This window comes from Seriola lalandi, unplaced genomic scaffold, assembly GCF_002814215.2.
Source record: "Seriola lalandi dorsalis isolate HSWRI2012SDOR001 ecotype SW California unplaced genomic scaffold, Sedor1 jcf7180002054044, whole genome shotgun sequence".
NCBI lineage: Eukaryota > Metazoa > Chordata > Actinopteri > Carangiformes > Carangidae > Seriola > Seriola lalandi.
Genome location: NW_019524597.1, coordinates 80,967 through 107,086, shown reverse-complemented (window position 1 = coordinate 107,086; position 26,120 = coordinate 80,967). Strand labels below are relative to the sequence as shown.

The 26,120-nt window shown below is 42.3% G+C and overlaps 1 protein-coding gene across 1 annotated transcript in view; it reads left to right on the top strand.

Moving 5' to 3' along the window:
* grik4 (glutamate receptor, ionotropic, kainate 4) overlaps positions 1-26,120 on the top strand; it is a 273,439-nt gene that overhangs the window by 224,402 nt on the left and 22,917 nt on the right. Inside the window, exons 13-14 of the mRNA XM_023402955.2 lie at positions 16,810-16,917; positions 25,393-25,596. Coding sequence (XP_023258723.1) covers positions 16,810-16,917; positions 25,393-25,596 — 312 coding nt within the window. The remainder of the gene's footprint in view (positions 1-16,809; positions 16,918-25,392; positions 25,597-26,120) is intronic.

The following is a 26,120-nucleotide window of genomic DNA, read 5'->3' as shown; positions in this document are numbered from 1 at the left end:
ATAGTTATTCCTCTTTTTTTGCTGTCCCCGTTATTGTCTCTGCTTCTTTCTCACTCCCATTCAGCACATACAATGAAAGGATTACACCTGACTATCTGCCGGCATCTTTACTTGTTATGTGTCCTATTATGAGTGAATAGCACAGACTGCTCTGAATGCCATCGTCTTTCATCCAGTAGCTGATACTGTGTGCTAGTTTTACACAGCTTACTCATAAAACCGTGTTTTCTATAAATGCCAGGACTCAATATTTCACATTTCATCCTAAAGCCTGATGCTTGATGTAAAGCGATAACTGTAATCCCTTAAGTTTATGCTTTTTCATGGTGCTGTACCAACCTATGCATAGTATTTCCCCCTGGAAATACCTGTCTTTCACCCTGACAGCTACAGTGTGCATATCCCCGTTGCCCTAAGTGTTGTGTTTTTCTGCCATTGCTGCATTATGTATTCAGCTTTATTAACTTATCTATAATCCAACAAACTGTCACCACTCTACTGCAGCAGATAGCTGTATTTGTGCTTTCTTATCCACAACATTTTAAGTAGTTGTTATTGCATCATGACACAGCCGAGACACAGACAGACAGTTCAGAGGGGAATAACCGAGTTTCACTCCTCTGTTTTAAAACATTTGATCTATTCAGTCGGGATGGTCTCCGTGAAAGAGGGGGTGCAGCTCCAGCTTGAGTGTGAGAAAAATCTTACCTAAGTAACCCGTAAAAGAGTCAGACAGCGGCCCATCTGCCGTTATTAACCTTGTCTGTGTCTCCCCATGTCCCCTCTTTATCCTGGCACTGGGCCAGCCTAGCAGAAGGATAATGCTATCAGGCCTAATGTGATGATTTCAACCAAAAGTATTATAAAGCAGCCCTGCCAGTTATGTTAATGAAGAGAGGCAAGGTGTTAGATGGGGGACCGGAATGGGGGTGGTGTTTGTTTTGTTGACTAACACCTCCCACATGCTGTTTGGTTGGGGCTGCTTCAGCTAGGCAGACACTGGAGGTGCCAGGGCTTTGGCAGAGAGAGAGATTGTGGCTCACTGCCAACATACACACACACACACACACACACACACACACACAAGCACACACACACTTACAGTACACCTTCACACACAGAGTTAAGTAGAATATTTGCAAATCAGCACATGTCAAGTTATGCTTATGTCTTTTGTTTGGTTAAAATAGAGTAGTAGCATCATAGTCTGCAACGCCCACTCTGTGTCTCGCCAGTAAATGCACATCTTTCATTCAAAATGCAACCTGAAAAGAGAAAAGAACGTCTTCATTAGTCTCTGTCCAACACTTTCTGGAGATAGAAAGCAATGAAGTGTGTTTTAATGCGGCTTCCAACCTCCATTTCTCCACCCCACTTCCTCTTTTCTTTCCTTAGTCGGTAGCACCCACCATCCTCTCAGCCCGAGCCTCGTGGTTGCGCTATAGATCGCCTCGCATGTGTGACCATCGGCTCCTCGGGGGTTCAACACTCTACAGCCAATCAAAGTCACAAATTGAATTTCTCTAGCAGGCATTTTCACACGCCACACACTCACACACATCAGGCACTCTATTTTATCTAGCTATCTATCTATCTGTCCATGCATCTATTGAGGCAGCATCACGGGTCGTTTTCTGTCTTACGTTATAACCTAATGAGTAATGAGCACCAGTCATTGGATGCACTTTCCCTTCTCTTTGATGCAGCTATCAGCTCTGATTAGAATATTAATCACTGGTTGTGCCTGAGCGCTAAGGATTCGGAGAAATTCATGCATGCTTTATTTTTAAATCAAACCTCCACATTTGTAGTAGTCAGTAATACTTAGTCCTCTCTGGTTGTGTTCCTGTTAGTTCAGGAGGATCTTATAAAAACAAAATAAAGGATCAATATCACACTAGTTCTACAATTTAAGAAATGATTCAGTGTATTTCAGCTGTGCAGATTTGTCATTAATTCTTTGCATTTAGAACTTTAACCAGAAAACTAGATAATGTTTTTTTTTCTCTTTTGTTTTGTTTAATAATTAATTATTGAATTATTCTGATGCAAAATTCCTCACAGTGAGGGATGCTTTAATATCATCTGAAAATGACTCATTAAGCATAACATAAAAGCAAAATAACAGTAATCACGTTAAGCTTGAAAACCACCATGTCAAATCACTGTTTGGTTAGCCTACCTTATTTCCAGAGTATGATGTGGCTGCATTATGTAATGATCTTTACTTGTTCAATTTTGGCAGGCAAAGTAAATTAGCTGTAAAAACAGCTGCCCCTGTGCTGACAGCCAGGTAGGCCAATGGTGATGGTGTAAGGAGTTGGCATGGCATTGTCCGTGCTGTGGCTGAGGAACCACTGGCACCTGTTACCAACAAAAGCTCACAGAGGAGGAGAGTGAGGCAGGTGGAGAGAGAGAGAGAGAGAGAGAGAGGGAAGAGGACAAAAGTAAATGAGACACAAAGGGCGTGTGAAAGAAAAATAGAAAGTAAAGGAAAGAGGTTAAGACGAAGCTATAAAACTAAAAACAATATTACTGCATATCAAATAACAGCTGGGGCCCTTTTTTTGTACCTGCACTATTTCAGCTGTCACCACTCCTAATACTTAACAACAACAATGACCTTTACCCCTATTCCTTCTCGGAGTGACTAATCATATTATTTTAAGAGAATTGACTGTAATCCTCTGTATCCTTTTTCTACGTCCTTTCATGGGCCAGTGTAATGAGCTAGATAAAAAAAAAGGTGTAATAGGAAGAACTATCTTGGCTGGTGTGTGTGTGAATGTGAACATGTTTCTGAGTATATATTCTCCAGATGGTGAGAACACCAGGGGTACGCTGTTAGACGGTATCATTCTAGATATATACAACTGACTAATATAACTCAACCTGTTCCTCTGCACACGCAGACTGCTCTCTCCTCTCCAAGAGCATCAAAAGACGGAGCAGTTTCCTAACTCACACCCTTGTTGCTAGAACGGATTACATCATGGGAGGATCAGAAACATGGGAGCGGTCATCACTTTATTGTGACACTGGGCTGTGACAACTGCAGAACCGCTGACCGATCTCTCTGACATCAGTTCGCAGTGTGTATGTGCTGTCGTGTGGCTGCGTGTTCTTTTTTGCATGCATGACTTTTATGTTTGTGTGTGTGTGTGTTTGTGTGTGTGTGTGTGTGTGCGTGTGTGTTTGTTTGTGTGTGTGTGTGTGTTGTGTGTGTGTGTGTGTGTGTGTGTATATGTGTGTGTGTGTGTGTGTGTGTGTGTATATGTGTGTGCGTGTGTGTGTGTGTGTATATGTGTGTGTGTGTGTGTGTGTGTGTGTATATATGTGTGTGTGTCACTGCTTATGTGTGAACACTGATGGGGTCGGTGCCAGCCCCCCACTGCCTGCTTCTTGGCTCTGCAAGACAATCACACACAACGAGCACACGCGCCATCTTTGCATGTTTTAGCAGAGGCCCAAGTCTTTTCCAAAACAAACGCACTGCAGCCTGCCAGCCGACCGCACCACAGCACACACCATACTGACGGAGCGGTCCAGCCTCTCTCCAGCCCCCTGGCCTCAGTAGACTGGCCCTCATTTTCTGCATGTAGCTCACTGACAGCAGCACGCCTGTTAATTGGAGGAAGCTGTAAAATGAGTAATTATTGCAGTTTGGGGTAGGCAAGCTGTTGCCTGTTACAGCACGAGGCTGTGATGTGTGAGAGTGCAGAAGAAAGGGCGCTATGAAAGCTGTATCCATGTATTTGTCTATGTCGGTTAGCATATTTGCGCGTGCGTGTGTGTGCGCGCGCATGTTCATCTCTGTGTATGGCAGCCAATTTCTGGAGAGAAGAGAATCACTGATTGAGTTTTATGATGTAGGCACTTAATCGCGGCTTTGGTATAGAAACAATCTGAGAAAGAAACAAACATATTTTGCGTTACTCGGCTGGCGAGGCGAGGGAGCAGGGAGTGGGTTATGAGTGGGTCACAACGGGACACACAGGCCAGAAGTGGAAGAAGGCGAAAGGCAGACACTAGCCTGACTCCAAGCAAATTGTTCTTATTATCAAGTCCACAGGTGCTTTGCAAAAGTTGTTGCGCAAAAACAGATTTAGCTCAGACATTCTAGCATATTCATAATGTGTTTCTATGAATCTTGCAGGATTGAACTGAGCTGAACCGCCATAGATGTAAAACAAATGTCAAAGAAGCACGAAAGAATTTGAGGCTTTCTTTTCGTGACAGGGGCTTTCTGTAGATGTACCAGTTGTCCCTGAAACTGCACATTTTCTTTCACTTTGTTTTATGCCATCTTCAAATTCTGCTCCCCTAATCCCATCAATATAACTTGAAAATGTTTTTTTTATTTTTTTCCCACCAAGTTCTTTTTTTTTTCCACTACTTCCAGTGAAATAATAGATATCCCTCCCTAGGCGAATGCACAAGCTGCCCAAACAACCCCCTGGCAGATTTACTGAAATAGAAAGCAAGTGTCCCAACTCATTCTTTTTTATCAGGGTAGATTACATTTGCTGCAGCATTAAGAGTGAATTACCTTAACACAAAGAACTGATTAGGTTTCTCGCTCAGGTAGAGAATACTCTAGCCGTGTTCGACACCACAATCAAATTCATTTTGATTATTTTGCCTCATTTCCTATATTACATCTGTTAAGGAGCAGCAGCCACAGCTCAAACCATTTGTTCATCTTATGTAAATAAGCACGGTCCTTGATTGCACTAGACCTTCTTTAATCTTGGATATTGATTTTTTTTAACAGTGTCTTCCTCCCACACGTTTTAGTCCTATGTTCTCCTTTCTGTGCTTTTGTATGTCCCCATAGTGGATCTTTGTGAAGAGATCATCAATAAACTGTTAGATCATCCGGACCTGCCCTAGTACATCCTTTCCAATTTCCTAAGTTAACATGTGAACATTTACCACCAGATTGCTTTTTATGCCTCTGCGCTGGTGACAGCCATGGCCGAAGGGTATTATGTTTTCAGGGTTGTCGTCCGTCCGTCCTTCTGTCCGTCCCATTCTTGTAAACGCCATATCTCAGGAATGCCAAGCGGGAATTTCTTCGAATTGGTCACTAAAGTTCACTTGGCCTCAAGCATAAACTAATTAAATTTTGGTGGTCAAAGGTCAAAAGTGAAGGTCAATGTGACCTGAAATCCATGCCATTCTTGTGAGCATGGTATTTCAGGAATGCCCTGGTGGAATTCCATTACATCTGACACAAACATTCAGTCAGACTCAAGATCTGATCATGATCTGATTAGAAATTGATGGTCAAAGGTCAAGGTCACTGGCCATAGCTCAAGAATTCATATGGTAATTGACACAATTTTCATATAAATGTCTAATAGGATAAAGATAATGAAGTGAACATTTTATATCCAAAAGGCCAAATGTCAACTTCACTGTGACATCATAATATTCTGCAAGTACACCAAATATCTTTTAATAAAGTCTTCACAAGATATATTATACGAGTAAGGACAGACAAGGATGTAAACTGCAACATCACTGGATGGCAGAGACCACTTTACAACCGCAAGGTGCTAATTCCATTATATTGATAAACTTTAGTACCCAGGTGTCCTTGTGCCAAGGTCCTCAGAGGTGCAGCCAAGGAGTGGAGGTGGTGAAGTAAGAGCAGACCCCTTTTTATCCTCATCTGCTTCCCGGTATCTGAGGAAATGCTGAGTACCTGGAAGATCATAAACACCCACAGACACATGCGGCCACACTCTCGGACACACATACATACTGAACGGGCACCACTTCAATCTGCATGAAATGATTTGAGCTGTGTTATTTACACAAGACTTCCTCCAGTTAAAAGGTGAATGTGCTCATTCAATTTCCTTCTCTTTTCTGTTGGATTTATTTATTTCCTGTCAGTGCTGCTCCTGTGTTTATTACGGCAATCTACTTTTTTTCTTCCCCTCCCCTTGTCTTTGCCCCCACCCTGTCTTTGAGAACACTATTACTCCAGCTGCCCTCACTGCTGTGGATGCAGATGCACTTAATTCATTTTTTCTCTCCTGCTGCAATGTGAAGGAAGGAGGGAGGTAATGGACAGGTACAGTGAGGTAGAGGGGGGAAAAAGGGAAAATGTATGGGAATGAGAGGTGTGGGTTGGTGCGCAGCAGGTTGACAGATTCAAGGTGGCCTCCACCCTTTTTCCTTCCTTTGAAGGACATTATCATAGGAGCCCGGTGCAGCACAGCACATCACAACATGGCTTAGATCTCTTTCTCTGCCTCAGGCTCCAGCAGAGATGAGTATGTCTTAAACAGGTCTGTTAGAAATACAGGGGCTAATACACAGGAGCTGCTGGTTCAGCTGCTGCCGTTAAGGTTCGACTAAGTTCAGCGACTGAGGCGGCCCTCTGATCCCCTCCAGCTGTGCAGTTTAAACATATTTCAATCAAGTCGGTGTCTGTGTTACAGCTGTGTAATTGCAAACAATAATTACAACAAGTTTTACATCGCAAGAGGTGACGGTTTTAATCAGAGGCAGAGGTGCTCCAGATGGCCTCCTAAAACAAGGTGTTCTGGTGTTATACATAAATTTCTGACCTGCAAATTGAGTTTAACCATGAATCATTTTATATGTGCCTTTATCAGGGTCAGAACTTAATAGGGGCTCAGAGTGAAATTGTCCTGCAGAATTCATGAAAACGCTTGTGAAATTTAAAACCTATCAAGCAAAAAGTCCCCTGATACCCAATCTGATAGTCAACAAAGAAAGTATACAATATTGACTATTAGGGGACAAACACTAGAATTGAAAGCTGCAATTTGCCAGCAGGGGAAAGGAAATAGTAGTGGTATAAATCCAGTGTTTATTTGCCAGTATGCAATGCAGCTGTATTATTTCACAGTTAAATAAAATTGTCCCCGAAAAGTTGCAGAGCATCTCTGAGGATCAGATCAAGGAGCTATAAAGCCTGCAGGGAAAAAATAGAGTTCTTCTCTTTCCTGGGTTTTTTATGTTTGTATTTCGTTTTATTGAATATTTTATCCATTGCAAGCCACATCCCAATAACAGTATTCAGAAGTGCACCAGGACTGAGCATTACAGTGAGATTTTGTTGTCAGTATTGTGCTGGTGTGTGTTTCTGTTTGTTTGCGTGTGAAGTTCATGTTTGGAGACACTGGAACTGCAGCATGTTGCAGCAGCATGTCAGACCACATTAACTTCCAAAGATCATCCATTAAACACGGTTTCTCCTTCACCTTGTTTATGCGCCATCTTTTTTTCCATCTATTTCTGCACATTTCATTGTGAAGACTGAAGGTGCTCTGTGTTTTTCCCGCTGGTAATTTACATTTTGGAATCAACTGCCTGGAAGCTCAAATTAAAAGTGTGAATTCAGTATCGTCTTTTCTATCACTTCCTCAAACAACATTTTGCACGCTCACCTCAATTTTTATGTTCAGTCCTCCCTGGCGTAGCTCCTTCTTTTATGTTGCTTTAATCTCTCTGGTGTTAGTGATGCTCTCTTTTCAGTGTACACTGAATTTTTTTTTTTTTTTTTATCATATCACAGTCTAAACCTTGTTAGGAAAAAAGTTTCTGATGTGGGAAACCGTTACATAAAGTTTAGTTACAGTGTAAAAGCCACATGCTCCTAATCTCAGTATTGTTCAGTCGCAAAACCGTGGATTGGTTTATGAGCGGCTTGGTCTCCTCCAGCACACAAAGCTGTCGCTGTCCTGATTTAAATGAGCACTGCAGACAGTCCTGGAGGTCAGAGAAGCTATGAATTTTGAGAAGAAACAACTTGTCTGCTAGCAAAAGACTCAAGTCCCTTTTATTAGATTTCTTTTCATTTCATTTTCTCAAATGTGGATGAATAATAATCACAAGTCATAAATGTAATCTAATGTATTGCTTTTGAAGTATGATTAGAATGTCTGGCCTGACATGAATATGTTTGATTCTAATTATAAGGCTTTGTACAACACGTGCATGCATATATAGGATAATACAATGTGACTTTGAGTTGTTTTTTTTCTCCCAGACACACCGACACATAAACACACAGAGTCATTTTTAGCAGGGGGTGTAACAGTGGTGGAGACTGTGTCAGCGGCACGATACAGCTGTTGATTTAAATGCATGGGACTAGGGGACAGCGGGGCAGTATTGTTTACAAATCAGATCAGTCGTCTTTTGACATATTCTCAAGGCGATTCTGCATTTTGCTTTTTTTCTTGCATCTCGACCAAAACCCATTCATCTTGGAGGAACTCTAAGCTGTTCAAAGACAAGGTTTTATGCAACTGCCTTTTCCTGAGCGAATACAAATCACATCCGTGTTACATATTATAGAGGCGGGTATGGAAATGTCGTGCACATTTTATGGCACCCAGTAAAGCAAAACATACTGAATTGCAACCAGTCACGTTTTATGAGATCAAATAAGAAATTAAATGTGATGCTACTAAATCATCAGCCTGCTAAAGTTATCTTCCCTGTGCCGAATCTGTGGCTTCGTATTGAAATTCATATTGAATTTGTTGATGCAGAGACTCTCATCTCTAGTCAACACACACCGGCATCCTCTGTGTGTCTCCCATTCTCTCCTTTGTTTGGTCTCTCAGAGACATACAGCAGTCCCCTTTCCTCTTTTGTTTTTCTCAGTTTGCACTTTGCAGGCTGGAGATGGGGAATAGATCAAAAGCAGAATGGATGAGCTGTTTTGCAAGATCCCCCAGTCTTAACGGATTTCAAGGCTGGGTGAGACTCCGTATGTGTTGCTTGGCTGGGTGTGTGTGTGTGTGTGTGTGTGTGTGTGTGTGTGTGAGAGAGTGTGTGAGAGTGTGTGAGAGTGTGTGTGTGAGAGAGAGAGAGAGAGAGAGAAAGAAAGAAAGAGAGGGTGTGTGTGTGTGTAGTATTCCTGTACATGCAAATTTATGTGTATGTGCCTGAGTGCCTCTGTGCCCGTGTGCCTGCAAGTTTGCCTCTGTCTCTCTGTTTTTATCAGGCTGCGAAGTGCCAAGACTCCCGGTATAATGTAGCTACAGAACAACCATAGATGCATGGTAACCTTATAGGTATTGTTCCACTTGTTCCCTCTTCTGGGTAAAGACAGGTTCATACTTGCACTCTGTTCTCCCAGCAGTCGTTATTGGCTACTTTAAAGGATCCCACTTGATATCACATTTATTGTGAGCATTATTGTTGTTTTTATTATTTTAAAACTTGACAGAGATCAGCAAAACACTTGAAATGTGATCTACTGTAAACAATGCACAGTATATATTGCACAGTGTTTAGGGTAAACAGTGCAGTATAAACTGTACAGGCTTGCCTCAAGAGGACTAATAGGAACAAAACACAATCTGTGTGTGGAAAAAGTAAAAACATATAAAAGAGAAGCAAAATTTAAATGAATAAGCCCATATAATGCTATCATCAAGCAAAAAAAAAGATTCTTCTAGCTGAACCCATTCATGGGCCCTACACTCCATCCCAGAGGGGCCCGAGTATGTCATTATAGAAAATGAGTTGATCTTTATGAATACTCCCAGAATTCTGTGTTGGAGCTTTTAAGCACTGCACATTCTTGTGGTGGGTCCTTGGAGATATACTATATCCAGAGATGAAAGAAGGTGTTTGTGTTTGGACAGTGTGGTGGAGTCCATCTACACAGTCATTATTTAGCTGCTGTAAGTGGTTTCACATCATCATGTCACATAAGCAATGCCCAATAGGCAATGCCCCCTAATCTACTTGCACTTCATATCACACATCTCTATACCACACTTTCAGAGGAGTGAAGAGCTGGAATAAAGTAGGAATAGATGGAGCTCATGAGCAAGTTGGGTTCGGTCTGTCCCCAGTGGTTAGAGTATGTCTCCGCTTACTTGGTCACCATAGATGAAGACATTTGGACTGTCAGAAGAGGACAGGCTGAGCAGGGACTGCGACTGTGAGGGCATCTATTGTTTGCTGCCTGCTCTGTGGGGATGCAGCACTGGGAGAACATGCAGCGCTGCTTTGAAGAGCCACTCTGACTGAAAGACCTTCTCTTCAACTCCGAGCTTGTGTCTCATTACGACGCTTGAACAAGCAATTCCATTATTCACCATGCTGCCAAATGATGAGTGTGCTGCCTCGCTTTGGAATGATTTACCAAATCTACAGTAGCATGAGGCATTTGCGTGTGTGTGTGTGTGTGTTCAGAAGTAAAAAACACAGCTCAAGTCACATTTTCGACTGTTATGAAACAACAGATTTTGGGAGTGTAACCAGGTTAGCTGTTTCACGCTTTCCCCACTGCCAGGGATTAGAGACTTCTTAACCAGCGGGAAATAATAGCAAGAATACCACCAGTCTGGAGCTCCTTTTTTTCTTCTCTGCACTAGAGTCTTATCTGTGTGCAAACATCTCTTCGCTGTATGGCAGTCTCAACCACCTACACCACCTGTGCATGTCTAGCCCCCAAAGTCTGCCTAAGGCGCCACCCTGATTAGCCTCATTCCTGCTGATGATGAGTTGTACCAGAGAGAGCTTATGTAAGAGAAGATAGCCCATTTTTCCCACTCACTATTCCATGGAGAGCACATGCATAACAGTTACACACAAACACACTCTAGAAAGCATTGTGAGGCAGAGTGGGCGCACTTAAAATGTAACTGTCCTCTGTTTAGTTTTAACCTGGCACTATCTGCTGATTCAACTAGTTGTAATCTCCACTGATGGCTAGAAACTGCATCTACTTCAGCAGATTTTCCTCAAGCTGAAATGACATAATTTTGCTATAACAGCAATAAAAGTCCATCCTCAGAGGCCCATGAGGATATTTTGCTTCTGCCATATACAGACAGCTACAAACAGGCATGCACACGTGCAGGCATGCAGCCAGAAACACACACACACACACACACACACACACACACATACACACCACACACGCACACACACACTTTGACTCAGACTCATTTGCCCTGCCGTGACACCTGAATGCTTTAGCCTCGGTGTAAGTGTGCTGTATGACATTATGTTTGATAATGGTAGCTATTGCGTCCCTCATATATGATGGATGCGTCTGTCACAGCACAGTCTCGCCACACCCTATTGGATGCGGCACTTTTTGACAGGAAAATCAGCCAATCCTGACGCTTCAGTGAGCAGCCTCCTTAATCTTTTCCTCGTGCTGTAATTCCAGGTTGCAGAATGAACCCTGGGTAATCCCTCACAGGGTGCGCCGTTCCACTTGTTGTCCCTGTCTCCCCGTCTCTCTCTCCTTTCCTCACTCGCTCACTCCTTCTCTTTATTTTGCAGTCGCATAGATTCTCTCTCTCTCCCTCTCTGACTTTTCTGTCTCTCAGTTGCTCTCTTTTTCTCTTGTTCTCTCCTCCTTATGTTCTCCCTCCATAGCTGGCTGCTCCTCATACTTTCTCATTGATTTTCTTTTCGTTTGCCAGCCTCACCGCGCCTACTCAAGTAAGTGATTGACATTCCCCTGCATCTTTTTATTCCTCTCCCAGTCTTTTCCTTTTGCTCCTCTCCTATTCCCTTCTCTCCCAGTATACCTTATTCTTCTTCCTGCCTCCCTGCTTCTCTGGAAAATAAATAGTGCACAGTATTGTAGTCTGGACTATGTCTGAATTTGTTTCTTACATTCACTGGCTGTACTGCACGGTTGTTATTCATTGTAATTGCAGTGTAAATACTAAATTAATGACACTGCAAATGAGAAAACATCAAGTTACAGCTATTTATATCATTGTGCACAAACACAGTCTGGTATATGGCAATATGCAGCTTCTTCTCTCTATGATAAAAGCTTCTGAGGCTAATAGATTCTCGGGTTGTGCTGTGTGTATAATGAGGTTCTATGCAATGGCTCAATGCTCTTGCTTCACCAGGATAAACGCAATGGTTAGAGTTCCCTTCGCTTTAGAGTTTGCACAACCTACAGAATTAATATAAAACTATGTTTCAAGGGATAATGACATTTAAAATTACTGATGTTCTTTCCTGGCTCACAGATTGATGGCAAACTGTGTTTGCCCTCATTACTATTTCATCAATTTGATTAGTTGTGTATTGGTGCCTCTCCAAATTTTAAACACTCTATTGTCATCTTTTCATCCCATTTGTGCTATATAACCAATACTCGCCTTTTTTATTGCACAGATCAATAGTGAAAGATGTAATTTATTGTCTTACAGAGAATAAATTCAACATTAAAGGTTGCACGTTGAGAAATGTCACGGTGTGTTTGCTCCCCAGCGTGCATTTCTGCTTACACAAGCTGATGTATACATCTTCCTTCCTGTTAGTCGAAGTGACTCAGACACTGCAGCTCTATTTTCTCCCCCTCCCAGCTCAAACAGAGTTGACGGCCGGGCCACCAAAAGGGCCAGTTCCTCCCCCGCCAGCATATGCTTCTTCTCCCTTCCTGCTCGGAGCTGCCTCATCTCCCCTCTCTCTCCATCTCCTCTTCCTGGGCAGGCGTCACGGTGCCACCCCATCCTATTATCCTCTCAGTCACCCCCTCGCTCAGACCTTTGGTGACACCTTCTGAGCCCAGACAAGCCACAGATTCCCACCTCCCGCCACCTCCACAGGGTCTGACAACTGATTGTGTACGCTGATTGCTGAACACCATATTTCACAGGTCCTTTTTTGGTCGTGCTACACTATGTTCACATTTTCTCCCTCTCTGTTTCTTGAGGCCGTCATCAGCAGAGTGTGGAAGGTGTTGTAAAAGGGGGGGTTTGGGGAGCTGTAGTCTATTTGCGTGAGCAAGGTGCTGTTTCTCCCAACAAGTACACCAGCGGAAATGGAATGCGAGATCTTTTTGATCACACACTCTCAAAGGAAATCTTTGATTCTGGGAGCTCTCTTCACTTTTTTGTATCTCACATCAGGTTTCCCTGTCAGTGTTTGGAGAATGGTTAAACAGCTTCCAAAAGTAGGCGCTGATCAACATGAATAGGTTGAAATGTCTTGAGAACTCTGGCAATTTAGTCTTGAAACAGTCTATGGCCAAGCCTGGAAAGCTTTGTTTACTGTAGCTTTTCTTTTTCTTTTTTTTTTTTGATCAATCTTTGGTCACTGATTAACAGTTCATCCAGTGTGATTCCAACCAACATGAATATTCCCAAAGGTTTTTTAGCATGTAATCAAAGAACTCGTGACATGCATTGAATCACACCAGCAAAGTATCAAGGCTAAATTAGATGCTAGATTTTCTCATTACACCTCCTGTATAATATTCATAATGGAGGGAAATTGATTTTCTGATAAGGTATATCATTTCTTTGAGATCGAGGTAGTTATGTTTACATAATGAGGTAGATTACAGAGATTGAATGTAAATGACTAAAAAAAAATGTTTAGTCTACATTTAATTTCTCAGTGAGATTCCCAGAGTTTTTACATACTGAGACTATATATATATATAAATATATATAAATATATATACATACAGTATATGTATATACATATGTATACATATACCTCCTGCATCTCTCCCCTCACTGTCATATGCATGTGCTTCATACATGCACACCTAAACACCCGCCACCGTGAGCCTTTGGCTACAAATAGCAGAAGGTTAAATTGTTACCAAGATTCAACATAGCAACTCATTGCCCGCTTTCATGGTAAATCTACCCACACAACCAACCACTACAACACATTTAGAAAGATAGATGTCTGAAATGCTCGAGGGAATATGCACTGCATTTGTAGAACAGCCTATAGGAACGCTCTTTTTCTCTTAAAAGACTTGTGTGATTGGTCAAAGTCTCCTGTCACAGGCCAGATTTTCTAAAGTCTGAAAACAGAGCCAAGAGGAGCTGCAGATGTCTTGTTTCCTCTCAGACCACTTGAATGACACTATGCTGAAAGGTGATTATGGAATATTTGCCCATTGACGCCAAAAAATTACTGCCTACCTCAGCTTTAATTAAATGCTCAATGTGCTGTCTTTTTTTTTTTTAAACTAGTTTCCATAGCAATAAGACACTGTAATCTTCATAGGAACACAGTGGGCTGGATAACCTCTATTCTGAAAATACTCCAGGTATATTACATCTAAACAGGACATTAAGTTACATCAGTGAAGATTACACAAACTAATGAAAAGACTTTGCATGTGTCATCTTGATTTATCTTGAGGTTATCTTCGGTGCCAACACACGCAGCAGTTTCTCTATTCATTATTGACATTGACACGATCAAATTGTCAGTGACCTGCATCAGCAGCATAAATGAAATAATATGTTGGGTCTGAGCTCTACCTGGGCACCATTATGTTAACAGTACTCTACCTCATGAGCAGGACACCAAATATGTTAGATTTCGATTGTTTATCTATTTATTGGCTATCACAAATTAAGAAAATATTAATATTAAAAATATTAATATTAAATAATAACTTTAAAATGAATTAAAGTTCACGGGGCACCAGCCTAAACTAATAGGCAAAATAGCCAATATGGTTTTAGTCTCAATTTATTACCATTAATCTGGAACTCTGATTAAACATTAGCTTACTAACTATAACCAAATTACCAAATCAATAGTAAGTTACAGTTGAAGGATTGGAATTCTACCGAGTAGAGGTTGGCAATATTCACGCTTGTGCAACATTAAACACACCAGTAGTTATACTTAAAAGGCATTTATTTACAATGGAGCAGAGTAAAGTACAATGTCTAATCTAGTGTATACAGGTGTGTGTGTGTATGTGTGTGTGTGTGTGTGTGTGTGCGTGCGTGCGTGCGTGCGTGTGTGTGTGTCTGTGGGGACACAGACAAAGGCAAGATGGCCGACTCAAAGTGGTCATTGTGACCACATGACCTGAACAAAGAAGACTACACAAGATGGCGGTAAACAAAGAAACTACTAAAATGGCCGCTGAGACCACCTAGTGTGTGTGTGAGGGAAGGTGTGAGTTTCTTTGTTAGCCTAGCTCATGTAATCTAAAGGTACCAGGTTAGAGGGGGAAGGTTAGCTTCATGCAGGTTCTAGGACTGAGACGTACAGCTATGTGTGTGAACATACCGAGTACTCGATTAACTGTATGACTGACCACAACCTAAGCAAACATTACAACAACAAGGCATCAATCAACAAGTACATTAACAAAGTTAAGACTTCTGCTGCTTAGCTATGCTGTGCTATGCTGTGCTGGGAAAGGTTAGGCCCAGTCCGTTAACGTTACCCAATCCTTGGAATAAGCAAAGAGGTCCTTTCCAGTGTTTGGTAAAATCCAGTGAGTTGGGAGGTTTCCTGGTGGAGTAAAGTCCTGTCTGGCTGTGTTGCTTGCTGTTATCTCCTTTGTTCTCCTCACAGAGTTAGCTGTTCCATGCTAACTCTGCTACGACTCCTGTTGCTTGGAAAATCAGCTAGCTTTGTGTCGTAGCTGCTGATTCTGAAGAGGATTTGGTTCACTCACAGTTAATCCGAAGCAGGTCGCTGTTGTGGAGGAGAAGAGTGTTTGCAGGCTTCTGTTAGCGGGCCGGCGAGAGAGCTAGTTTCTCAGGTAGCAGAGCTGACCTGGGCTGGGGCCTTGTTGCCCTTTGAAGAACCGAGAGGAGAGGACTGGAGCTGCTCTCCAGAGCAAGCCAAGAAGGGAAGAGAGTGAGAAGGGGTCTAGAAGACTGGCTTTGTTTGGTGACACCCTTGGGGGTCACATGTCACACGCTGACCCACACTGGCTGGCCAGTGGGGTCCGTGGGGGGAAGGGTCGTCCCCAGGTGTGAACCGTGAGGAACTGTGGAGTGTGAGTTCCTTTGTCCAGTGGAGCAAAGAAACATTTGGTCTATTGAATGATTGAGTCCCAACAAATAGCTTGTGAAATGAAAATGCCATGATAAGGAAAAGAAAATGGCTTTGCTGATAGTTGCCTGTGTCGTGTCACCAATGCCACATAACTCTTACTATGTAATCACCAGCAAAGGTGTACTGCAGTTTTGAATGCGACTGATAAAGAAGAAGAACGCACTACAGCACATTCAGAGAGTACATTAGAAGTTAGCAGAAAAGTCAAAGCTTTGTCGTCATGTCAAAACTAAGAAAAACACTTTTTTTTTTTTTTTTTTGCTGGACCACTTTGCATTTTTCACTTTATCCACTACTTGAACAGATTTTAATAAGCTCCAGGGTTGCAGAATTTTCCTAACCATTAGAGGAGCGATGTAACTCCTTCAAGGTCAGAGCAGACAAATCACCAAGGTGTTTTTTTCCTATCAATGCCATTATGGTAAAATGAAGGTGAGTAAGAGTAATGTGTACCTGAAAGTAGCAAGAGGCAAAGTATATTTACGAAATGCTCGAGTGTTATCAGTGAGGCTTGAAAAACTTGAGCAAATAAATGAATGAAACAGGAGATGGCAGAGACAGATTGAAAGGGGAGGGGAGGAAAGACGCCATGTGAGGTGGAGTTGTGAATCCCCACTCGAGCTGTAATGAGAATGGGAATGTGGCTCTGCGCCACAGGATTTGCCGGTAATTGGTTTAATGAATGCATTCTGTTGCCTCTGATTGAACACATGCCCTGTGTTCACTCCTCAAGGAGCCACACACATGTTGTCTTTGTTTCCTCCTGCAGCCCTGCTAACTTCCACTCTCACCTTGTCTCACACCACGGTGATCTGTCCACCGCCGTCTCTCTGTCCTACACTGTCTTCTGTGAAGGTCATGCTGATTCTCCTTAGAGGATAGGGAGGCAATTAAGCAAAGATTGTTTCTATTGGCCTTTTCCAGCTGATTCACTTACTGACTGATCTGTTTGTGTGTATGTGCGTGCGTGTGTGCGTACCTTATTTGCAGATTGGCCTGTGGCACTCTGAACATGGACTATCCATGGAGAGAAAACTTCCATCAATCAATGTGACGGACACCCTCTTCAACACTACTCTCACCATCACGACAATATTGGTGAGTACCACTGTATACACACTGTACGCACACATCAACTGAAGTCCATTCCGTTTCATTAGCTCATCTTCTCGGCTGATCTACATGTGGCTGACATTCTGCGGTTGACAGACAATTACCATATCAAAAACCCATTTTGTGTTCTCAGATCCAAACTCAGTCCTCTTGGGATCAGAGAAACTGATGCTGTGCGATTGTTTTGCCCCGAGTACTTCAGACGAGGCTACATCACAGTGCATCAGCAGGAGCTAATAATTCACCATGTCAGCCATTCTCAGCCTCTGTTGTAAATATGGATCCTGCGAGCGCCAGTTCTCACCACCCTCTCTGTGCTACCTGTTACAAGTGATGCAGTTTTTAAGCAATTTACTTAATTGCCTGCCATGTTAATGATTAATAATCTATGACTCCTTAAAAGCTTATAAAATACAAAAAGCATGCTTCTCCTCAATTTCGTTTTAACAATTGGCATGGTCAGTTTGTGCAGCAGAAGCAAAATAAATTAGACATCTGAGTCATTAAATAATTAAACCCAATTGAATTATTTAAATAAGATTAAAAAAAAAAAAAAGGAAATAATACTTTCACTCAACAGCTCCTGCTCTGCTCTGTCATTATTGTCAAAATGACTAATTATGAACGCAACTGAAAGGTTTTATTGGATGGCAAATTAGACAAGTTTGAACATACAAGGCACCTAAAACAGCCTGTCATTCTTGTATTAATGAAAAGGGCTATAGATGTTCAGTATGCTGAAACAAAAAATGTTTATAGCTGTTCCGAATGGCCACACTTAAAAAAAAAAAAAAAACCTGATGTCTTGGCCTCCTGGCTGCATCCCGCTGCCTTCCCAATCTCTCTCTGAGAGTTCTCTTCCTTTTGTATGTTCTGGTAGGCTCAACACACTGAATTGTAAATACAGTGGGGATAACAGCAAACACTTTGTGACAGTCTCTCCTCAAAAGTGTTTATGTTGTTGCACTCAGATGTCTATAACAAAGGGATGGGAGTAGCTGTGGAAAGAATAAAAGGGACCTTCAGAGAGAAGTTCACAGGCTCTGCGCTGATCGCTGCATGAAGTGGGCTTGCTTGTCGGATTGTTGCTTTCAGAAAGTGACAAACACTATCGTATGCAGTCCAGCACATCCCAACTTAGGAAAGGTGTGTGGGGAGGAGGCTTCAGACGCTGTTTGACAATTTGACAAGTACTTTGTTTGAAGCATCCTGACCGCTGTAATCTGCGAATGCACACAGATATAGCTACCTAGAGCTCATTGTTATTATTTATTTATCAGAACATCAGTATGTGAGTCATGAGCTGTTGACATATCAGTTCACAGTAACTCCTAAAATTGCAAAGGAGGAAAGGCGAACTGTTCAGATCAAAAGCTGAATGAGCTCTAACCTCTAATAGGAGAAAATAGGAAAACAGCACCTTTTATTGTGCCATTCATGTCATACACATAACCAGTCATACTGTGCTGCGTCACAGCTGATCACACAGCTCATGTCCCAGCTGTAGAAATTAAGTCCAGCGACTGAAAACGTGCGCAAATAATGCACAAATACGCTGTTGCAGCTGTCAGTTAATACATTCAAATGCTTAACAGTGATGAATTAATCATCAATTATTCACCCACCTGTTTTAATCAGTAGAGCACAGGTGTCCAAAGCTTGTGAGAAGAATAGAAAGCTCTTGATATTTTCTCATCATGTTCTGTTTTACAGTAGCTTTGATATTGTTCCTGTATATTGGTTTGATGCTGTAAACCATCAAAGGTGATACATGGATTAACTTTGGAGCTGTGTAAAATCATTCACATTCTCAGTCAGCTGCGTGTGTTTCATGCCTTTGTTCATCACTTACACACACACACGCGCACACACACACACACACACAGAGTCATAAACACAAACCCGTCACTCGCCCAGCTCCTCCTCCTCCTCCGATGATGAATCAGACGATAAGACACAAAGTAGGTTGTAAGCAGAGGCAATTGTCCCAGTGCGTTACTCTCAGTAGCTGGCTTATCAGCGGCGAGCCGTGAGAATGAGCGAACGACATATTGCCATATTTCGCCACTGAACAACTCATTGACACTGATTGGGATTCAGATGGAATGGTTCATTTCACACAGGAGGGGGGGAAGGACACAGGGGAGGATGGAGATGTGTGTACGTGTGTGTGCGTGTGTGTGCGTGTGTGTGCGTGTGTGTGCGTGTTTGGGTTGAGTACAAATGAGACAATGTTTTCACAACAGAAATAGGGTGTGAAAGAATGAATTGGCCAAGCACAGAGCTTTGATTTCACTTTGGAGATACAGAGTCCCTGGACCAAACTTCGGAAGCCACCAAGGAGCAATTTTCAGTGCCTATCACAGCTCATTCATCATGGTGTGATTGCTGTGTCGCCGTTATCTCGCTTGTGGGCGGCAGACAAGCTGCAGCTGAAAGCCTCCCCATAAGAATCCCTTACCTGTACCACTGGCCTGGGTGGGGGGTGGGGTGGGGGGGTATGTGCTTGTGTGTGGCTGCACTAGCACCCACAGTATTCATGGACGCTCTCGCACAAGCATGTATGTGTGTATCTTCAGTGTTTGTGTGTTCATGTGTCCCCTTGACATGTTCACTTGGCATTTACAAAGCAGTTTCATTACATCCACACGTTGACGTCACCTTCCCACTTCGATTTCACAATCCGCTCCAGAAAAAAACTAATGTCACAGAATTGATGATCATTTTACTGCACAGCCACAAGCCATGTGTTTCCAATCACTGATTGAGTTTGTCAGAGGCACTGTTTAGGTCTTAGTGAAATAATGTCTTTATACCCTCTCTAGCTACACTGATGTAATAGAAAAAGCCCATTCTTTGCTTGCTTGGGTGTGTTGTTCTAAGTCGTGTCTGTTTTGGCGGCTCTCTGTCCTGGAATACAACGGTAGAGCGGCAGTCAAGCAGTAGAAAGAGTAATCTGTGTTCATTTCTGAGTTTTCAGGTCTTTCTGGTCTCAGCTGATTTGCATTGAAGTTGTAACTGCTTGTATTTTTCTCAGTATAACATAAAGGCACAGGGAGTCTGTCACTTTTTGAGCAGACCGCTCACCCAATTTATGATTCCAAGGTTAAATGAAGAGCAATAACGAATGAGTACACTTGCAAGCAAATATACCAGGGTCCAAGCAACCCAGAACCAAAGGCTCTGAAGCTGTGAGCCTCACTGAGCACGGCTCAAACAGACAGTGTAATTAGTTTGTCTTTGCGGGCTCAGACGCTCGCACACCTTGAATCTCTTTAGTTTCATTCCACCTGTCTCGTCCTGCTCATATGTGCCGCTGACCGCCATCAACCACCACCATGTCCCCTAAAGACACAATTAGCATACATCCCACATCTAAACCAATTCACCTAGAAACACACATAGCACCACCAACCCTCTCCTTCTACGCACACACACAGACAGGTGGTCAATTCCATGAAATCAACATTAATGTTTAAAACAACTTCATTTATTTCTTATGAAGCTACAACAGCCTAGAGGATAGATATAAGAAAATACAAAAAAAAAAAGCATAAAGCCACCAATATATGTAGTGTGTACCTCCACCCAGTCCACAAACACACACACAAGCTTATGTCACACATTTGAGTGAGAGAGTCTTTTTTTTCATCGGTTTGATGTAAATACATGTGGTTATTATGCCACCAGCAAATCATTAAACAGCCGTTAGTGTTAACGTATCACCAGTTTAATTAGGCTCTCAAATAGCACCCATGCTCTGTGCTCACAGTATTCAAGTCTCTGTGTTATTCCTCGTTTCTGGAAGAAATCAAATGGAGCAGAGCTTTACCTGTAGGGACATCGCTCGCTCTTTGGTGCCAGCTTTCTGCCATTGTTAGGGAATCATGCCGTCTCAATATTTAAATCCCAGCTCAAGACCCATTTTTCCTGTTAGTGCCTGAAACCTGCTTTAAGTCCCTGCTGTATGAGCCATTTTCTGCCTTTGTCATCTACCACTCTCGCGGTCATTCACTCAGTTCTCCCGCAGACTACCCTTGTGTCACTGAGTGCTCTCATATCCACTCACATACGTAATGGGGAAAATTCAACAGTGCACATAGTGTCGTCCGATAAAAACAGACACAGCAGCAGATTTGTTGGCACACAGGCGTTGAAGCACTGAGGCACATGCACATGAATTTGCACACACGGACACAAGATCTGTCCTCATTTTTCAAAGTTTGTGTTTGCTTGTTCTCTCTCAGTTTTCACTTCATTTGTATTTGACTATTCTGCCATTTTGTTTACAGTGAAGCGCAAAGCTGTTATAAAAGAAAATTAACTTGACCTAGCCCCTTCTCTAAGCACCTAATATTTTAGTATTAGTATTAAAGTATCAGAGCTTACGTGGCTCCTCCTCAGACAGGACTACAGAGCCCTGCGAGAGAATTGCACCTCAGATGCCAGTTTGCTCGGCTCTGGAAAGCAAGTTCTTAGGGATAAGAATACAGTTGAAGAAAGCGAGGAGGTGTGTGAAGACATCCTGATCACTTTGAGGTTTTAAAAGGGGGGGAAACTCCACTGTGGTGTGTGAAGATGGATATGAACAACACCCACAGGTGCACCTGGCTGCGTCAGTGTGTGTGTGTGTGTGTGTGTGCTTTTGTGCGTGCATGTACTTGCTTGTGCATATGTAAGCGTGCTTCCTCTTCCAAAGTTATCAGTCCACAACCAGACTCCTCATGGCCTGGGAATAAGAGGCTGCTTTAAAAGTCTGCATTTCTTTATAGCTTCAAACTCATAGCTTTTATTGCTGTTTTGCTGTGGTGTGCAAAAGAAGGGAGATGGAATTTCCTTGTGATTTAGCCTTCATGGAAGACAGCGCTTTCATACCCCTGTATAGACTTTTCATACCTTTATATACTTATTTTCATATGATTTTGTTCTCAGCTTCACAGAGGCTTCTAGTGGGAGCGGTGTCAGTGTGTGGTGGAAGTTTTTGGATGAGTATGAAGTGCAGCAGATATATCAACTTTTAATAGCAGTTGTCTTTCCATCTCTGCGACTCAGGTCTGGTTAATAGACAGTTTTGACAGTATATTTTTATGGAACAACTGGAGCTCAGAGAGAGAGAGAGAGAGAGAGAGAGAGAGAGCGAGCATGAAATTCAGAAAAAATGAAAAAGAGGAGTAAAAGCATTTTGGCTTAATAACAGTCAACCGGTCTCTGTGTTATTGATTGCTGTTGGACTTTTACTGGTGTGATTGATGTTTGCCAGGCCTAGTTTTATCAGTCTGTACTTAACCGGGTCAACACGGTGGGACAGAGGGAAGACAAGATACAAAGGCAATATTTTCTAGCACTATTTCAAGGGATTGAGCTTCCTGATGGTGGGGGCTATTTGTCATAGGCCTGAATATAGAAAGCTTTTCACACACATAAATCAACAACAAGATGGAAAGTGAATTATTATTGTTTTCGCTTAATTACAGGTTGTATGCGCACGGAAGCATACATCATTCATCCAGGCACATCTTACGCTTTTTTAGTTGAGAAGAGCTGCTACGTGACGGTAGCACGTTTGTGTCTAACTTCATTTCTTCCCTGCCGCCCTCCCCACCCCTCCCCCCAGTCCAGCTTGTGTCGTATACACAACGCCTATCAAGCCAACCTCTGTAATAATGTTGCGGAAATTGGAAGGAGAGTGAAAACGTCTGACTCCGTCTGGTTTGACTTCAAGTTGGCGCTTGAAAAGCTTCAGCAGTCTGTGAGCTGTGAAATTAGCATTTATATTGTGCTTGATGCAAGCTGAAACATAGGCATGCATAGATGTCATGTGAAGCCAGTGAGGTGACATGTGTGACTGTTTGAGGGAGTTAATGAACAGACTGACAGATTTACTTTCACTGTGTGGTACATATAGTCACTAACTGGCTGTAAGCTTGACTGACTCTGAGCTAAGACACATTTTGTTTTATCTTCTACTTTTTAAAGAACATAGCTGACGATATTCAGTAGTTTCATTGACAGTAGCTCATCTTTTAGTATTTTCTGATTTCCCCAACCTGTCTGTGGGCCTCAATCCCAAGCCAGGTCAGTCCTACTGAAGTTATGTTAAGTTATGTTTCCTCAAAGAGCTGGGTCCTTTAGGTTTTAGCATATGTTACTAAAACTGGAGCATCAGGTGTTTCAGCAAATGCCTCAAAATGAAATATCTTTCGAAGCCAAAGGAATTATGACTGTTCTCTATCTGGAGCAAAGGAGGAGGTAGTGTGGCATTAATCCACATAACAAGGAGGTCAGAGTGAACGGATGGGTCAACAAAATGTCGGACTTGAACACACGAGACTTCTGTTTTCCAGTTTCCTGTACTGACAGTCAACATTGGTTTATTTTAACCGTGACAATCATGGTTAAGGGGCCATTTCCTAATCTTAACCAAGTAGTTATTTTTACCCTAATCATGATTCCAGACCCTGACCAGATTGGTTTTCTGCCCAGATCTAACCAAACCTTAGTGGTGTGATTTTGGCCTATTGATAAGCTTTGTATGAACTGACAATACTTAGCATCAATTATGTACCTATCCAATCCCAATAACTTAGGATCAGTTAACTTTTGCTTTTGGTCTTTTCAGTGGCTTTGGAATCGACAATAAGAAAAATAAAGAATAAAAACAATCTTCACCAGTTATTTAACATAAACATGTCCAGTTCCCTTACTTTGTCAACTACCTCTCTTTTTGCTTCTGTAATATAGGCTATTGCCTATATTATTGCAGGTCTGATTACTATGAGAATGGTTAGATAAATTGAATCTATATGTTTCTAGGTGCAGAGTTACCCGGACAGAGAGTGGGTTTGTAGTCTTTTTATTATCTTTCTTATCACAGCAGAGCAGCAGGCTGTTGGTTCTACTGCGCAGTGATGCAGCAAGAAAGGGGCAAAAGCCGCCCAGTCCAGTGTCAGAGCGATCTGAACCCCCTTTTACATACAGCTACAGGTGGAACCAAACAGTTGCTATGAGAACAGGGCAAGTCACAGTAACAGTTGTGCCACCTGCTGTGTCCAATTTCAGTGTAACTTCTATTTTTGTGGGTTTCTCTGAGAAGCAAATCAATCAGCAGCCAACCAGTTACTGCACAACTAAGTATTTCCTAGTGTGTCGATGACAAAACAATTTCACTTCTATTCCAGCTCTCAAAATACACCTCCACAACATTACTGCTTCTGCTTTACCCCACTGAAAGAAGAAACACAGGCCTTGAATGGCTCAGCCACATGACCCTGCGGTGAATTAAACAGACTCCACCGAAGGCAGCTGTGTTGAAATTAGTAACTGACAGTTTCTTTAACAAGCTCATGGTTGTCTAAAGAAAAACACGTAATGAAACTTCTACAATGAAGAAAAGATAACTTTTTTTTCCTTTTGCTTAATTTTTGTTTTTTCTAAATGTAGAGTGCCAGCACAAGAAAACACTTAGACTTGTTAATCTTAGTTATCTGATGTCATGTTGCCAAAGTGAGTTAGTTTTAGCTGGATTCACGAGCTGAGTGCAGGGATAGTGCAACAGCAAAGTGGTACATAACGCTGTCTTTTTTATGATGCAGTGGAGCCTGAGCACACCGTTTTGACAGTTGCATTATTTGAAAAACAGCACAATAAGGGTGGCTCCAAAATACATCACTGTGGGGATCTTTAAATCTTCCTACAACATCACCTACATGACAAAACAAGACATAAATAAACAGACAGCCAAACAGAGAGTTGGTTCTCTAAAAGACAGGCTGTAAATAGGCGTGTTTGAGTGTGTGAGTGTGTGCGTTGCTTTTGTTCCTTATCTGCTTTTGGCTGGATATAACAGATTAGCGAACGCCTGTCTGTTCCCGATTTTAGTGTTTGGCACTGCTTCAAATCCACAAATCTCAGTTTTCATTGAAAGCAATAAACATGATGTGAACTATGACCTCCAATGGACGTAGGGGATGCCTCCGCCATTCTTCCTGACTGTGAAATCTTTGGTTAGGTTCTGTAAAGCAGTAATATTAAACTTTAAAGGGGCACTCCAGTGATTTAGTATTATACTTACATAAAGTTGTGAAGGCTTTCAAGAGATAGGTTTTCAAAAAGAACCATCAAAGTCTAAGTAACAGAGTCAAAGAAAGCCTCACTTTTAGCCTCAAGTATAGGTCAAGCTGCAAAAAACACTGAATTCTACATTTCCCATAACGTAACTCCATGTCCATGTCTTTCAATGTCCATATCAAGCCAAGATTAAATAACCTGATGGCATTATCAGAGTTATTTTTCAGACTTGGACACACTCAGCCGCACTCACAGAGACCTGTTTTTTATTTTCACAGGCTGACTCTGTGAGTTTAACGTGTAAAATCGGTGTGGTGCCCCTTTGAAATGCAGATCCAGTGCCTAGTAGATTTCACTGCACTGTCTAAATTGCAAACCATGTGTGTTTTTCAGGAGAATCCATATGTAATGCTGCGGCAGAACCACCAAGAACTGGAGGGAAATGACCGCTACGAAGGCTTCTGTGTGGACATGCTGAAGGAGCTGGCAGACATTCTCAAGTTCAAGTATCGCATCCGGCTGGTGGGGGACGGACTGTACGGGGTCCCTGGAGCTAATGGAACATGGACCGGCATGGTCGGAGAGCTCATCTCAAGGGTATGTAAATATATACACATAAATGCACGAACGCAAAAGTGTATCTCTCAGCTCTCATACAGTTACTGCCAGCAGCTTTTTCTTTTTTTTGTCATTTAGGAGTTGGCCTTTTCAGCTTAACCACTGTATTTTCCAAAATAGTCACGGCTTGTTGGTGCCTTGTTCCCTGTCAGCTCCTTTCCTTAAGCCTTCTGAACTGACCTTAACAGACTTTCCCCCTGAATCAGTCTGTGTTGTTGATGTTAAATCTCTGAGTGAGGTCTTACACTCTCCCAGCTCTTCTGTATGTAGCTGTTAACAGGCAGATAAGGTTATATAAGAGAGCTGAGGGAAGACAAGGGGGAGGAAAAGAAGTGAAACAAGCCTTAAAAAAAAACAAAAAACAAATGAGGAGGACCGCTGGGGTGAGGAGGAGGAGAAGGGAATGAAGTTGAGAGGGACTGAGTCGATCCTAAGTGGTGATCTGTCTTAATTCCGTGGGCTAATGGAGGGCAAAGTCATTAAGTATGTAAAGCAAGGAGTGC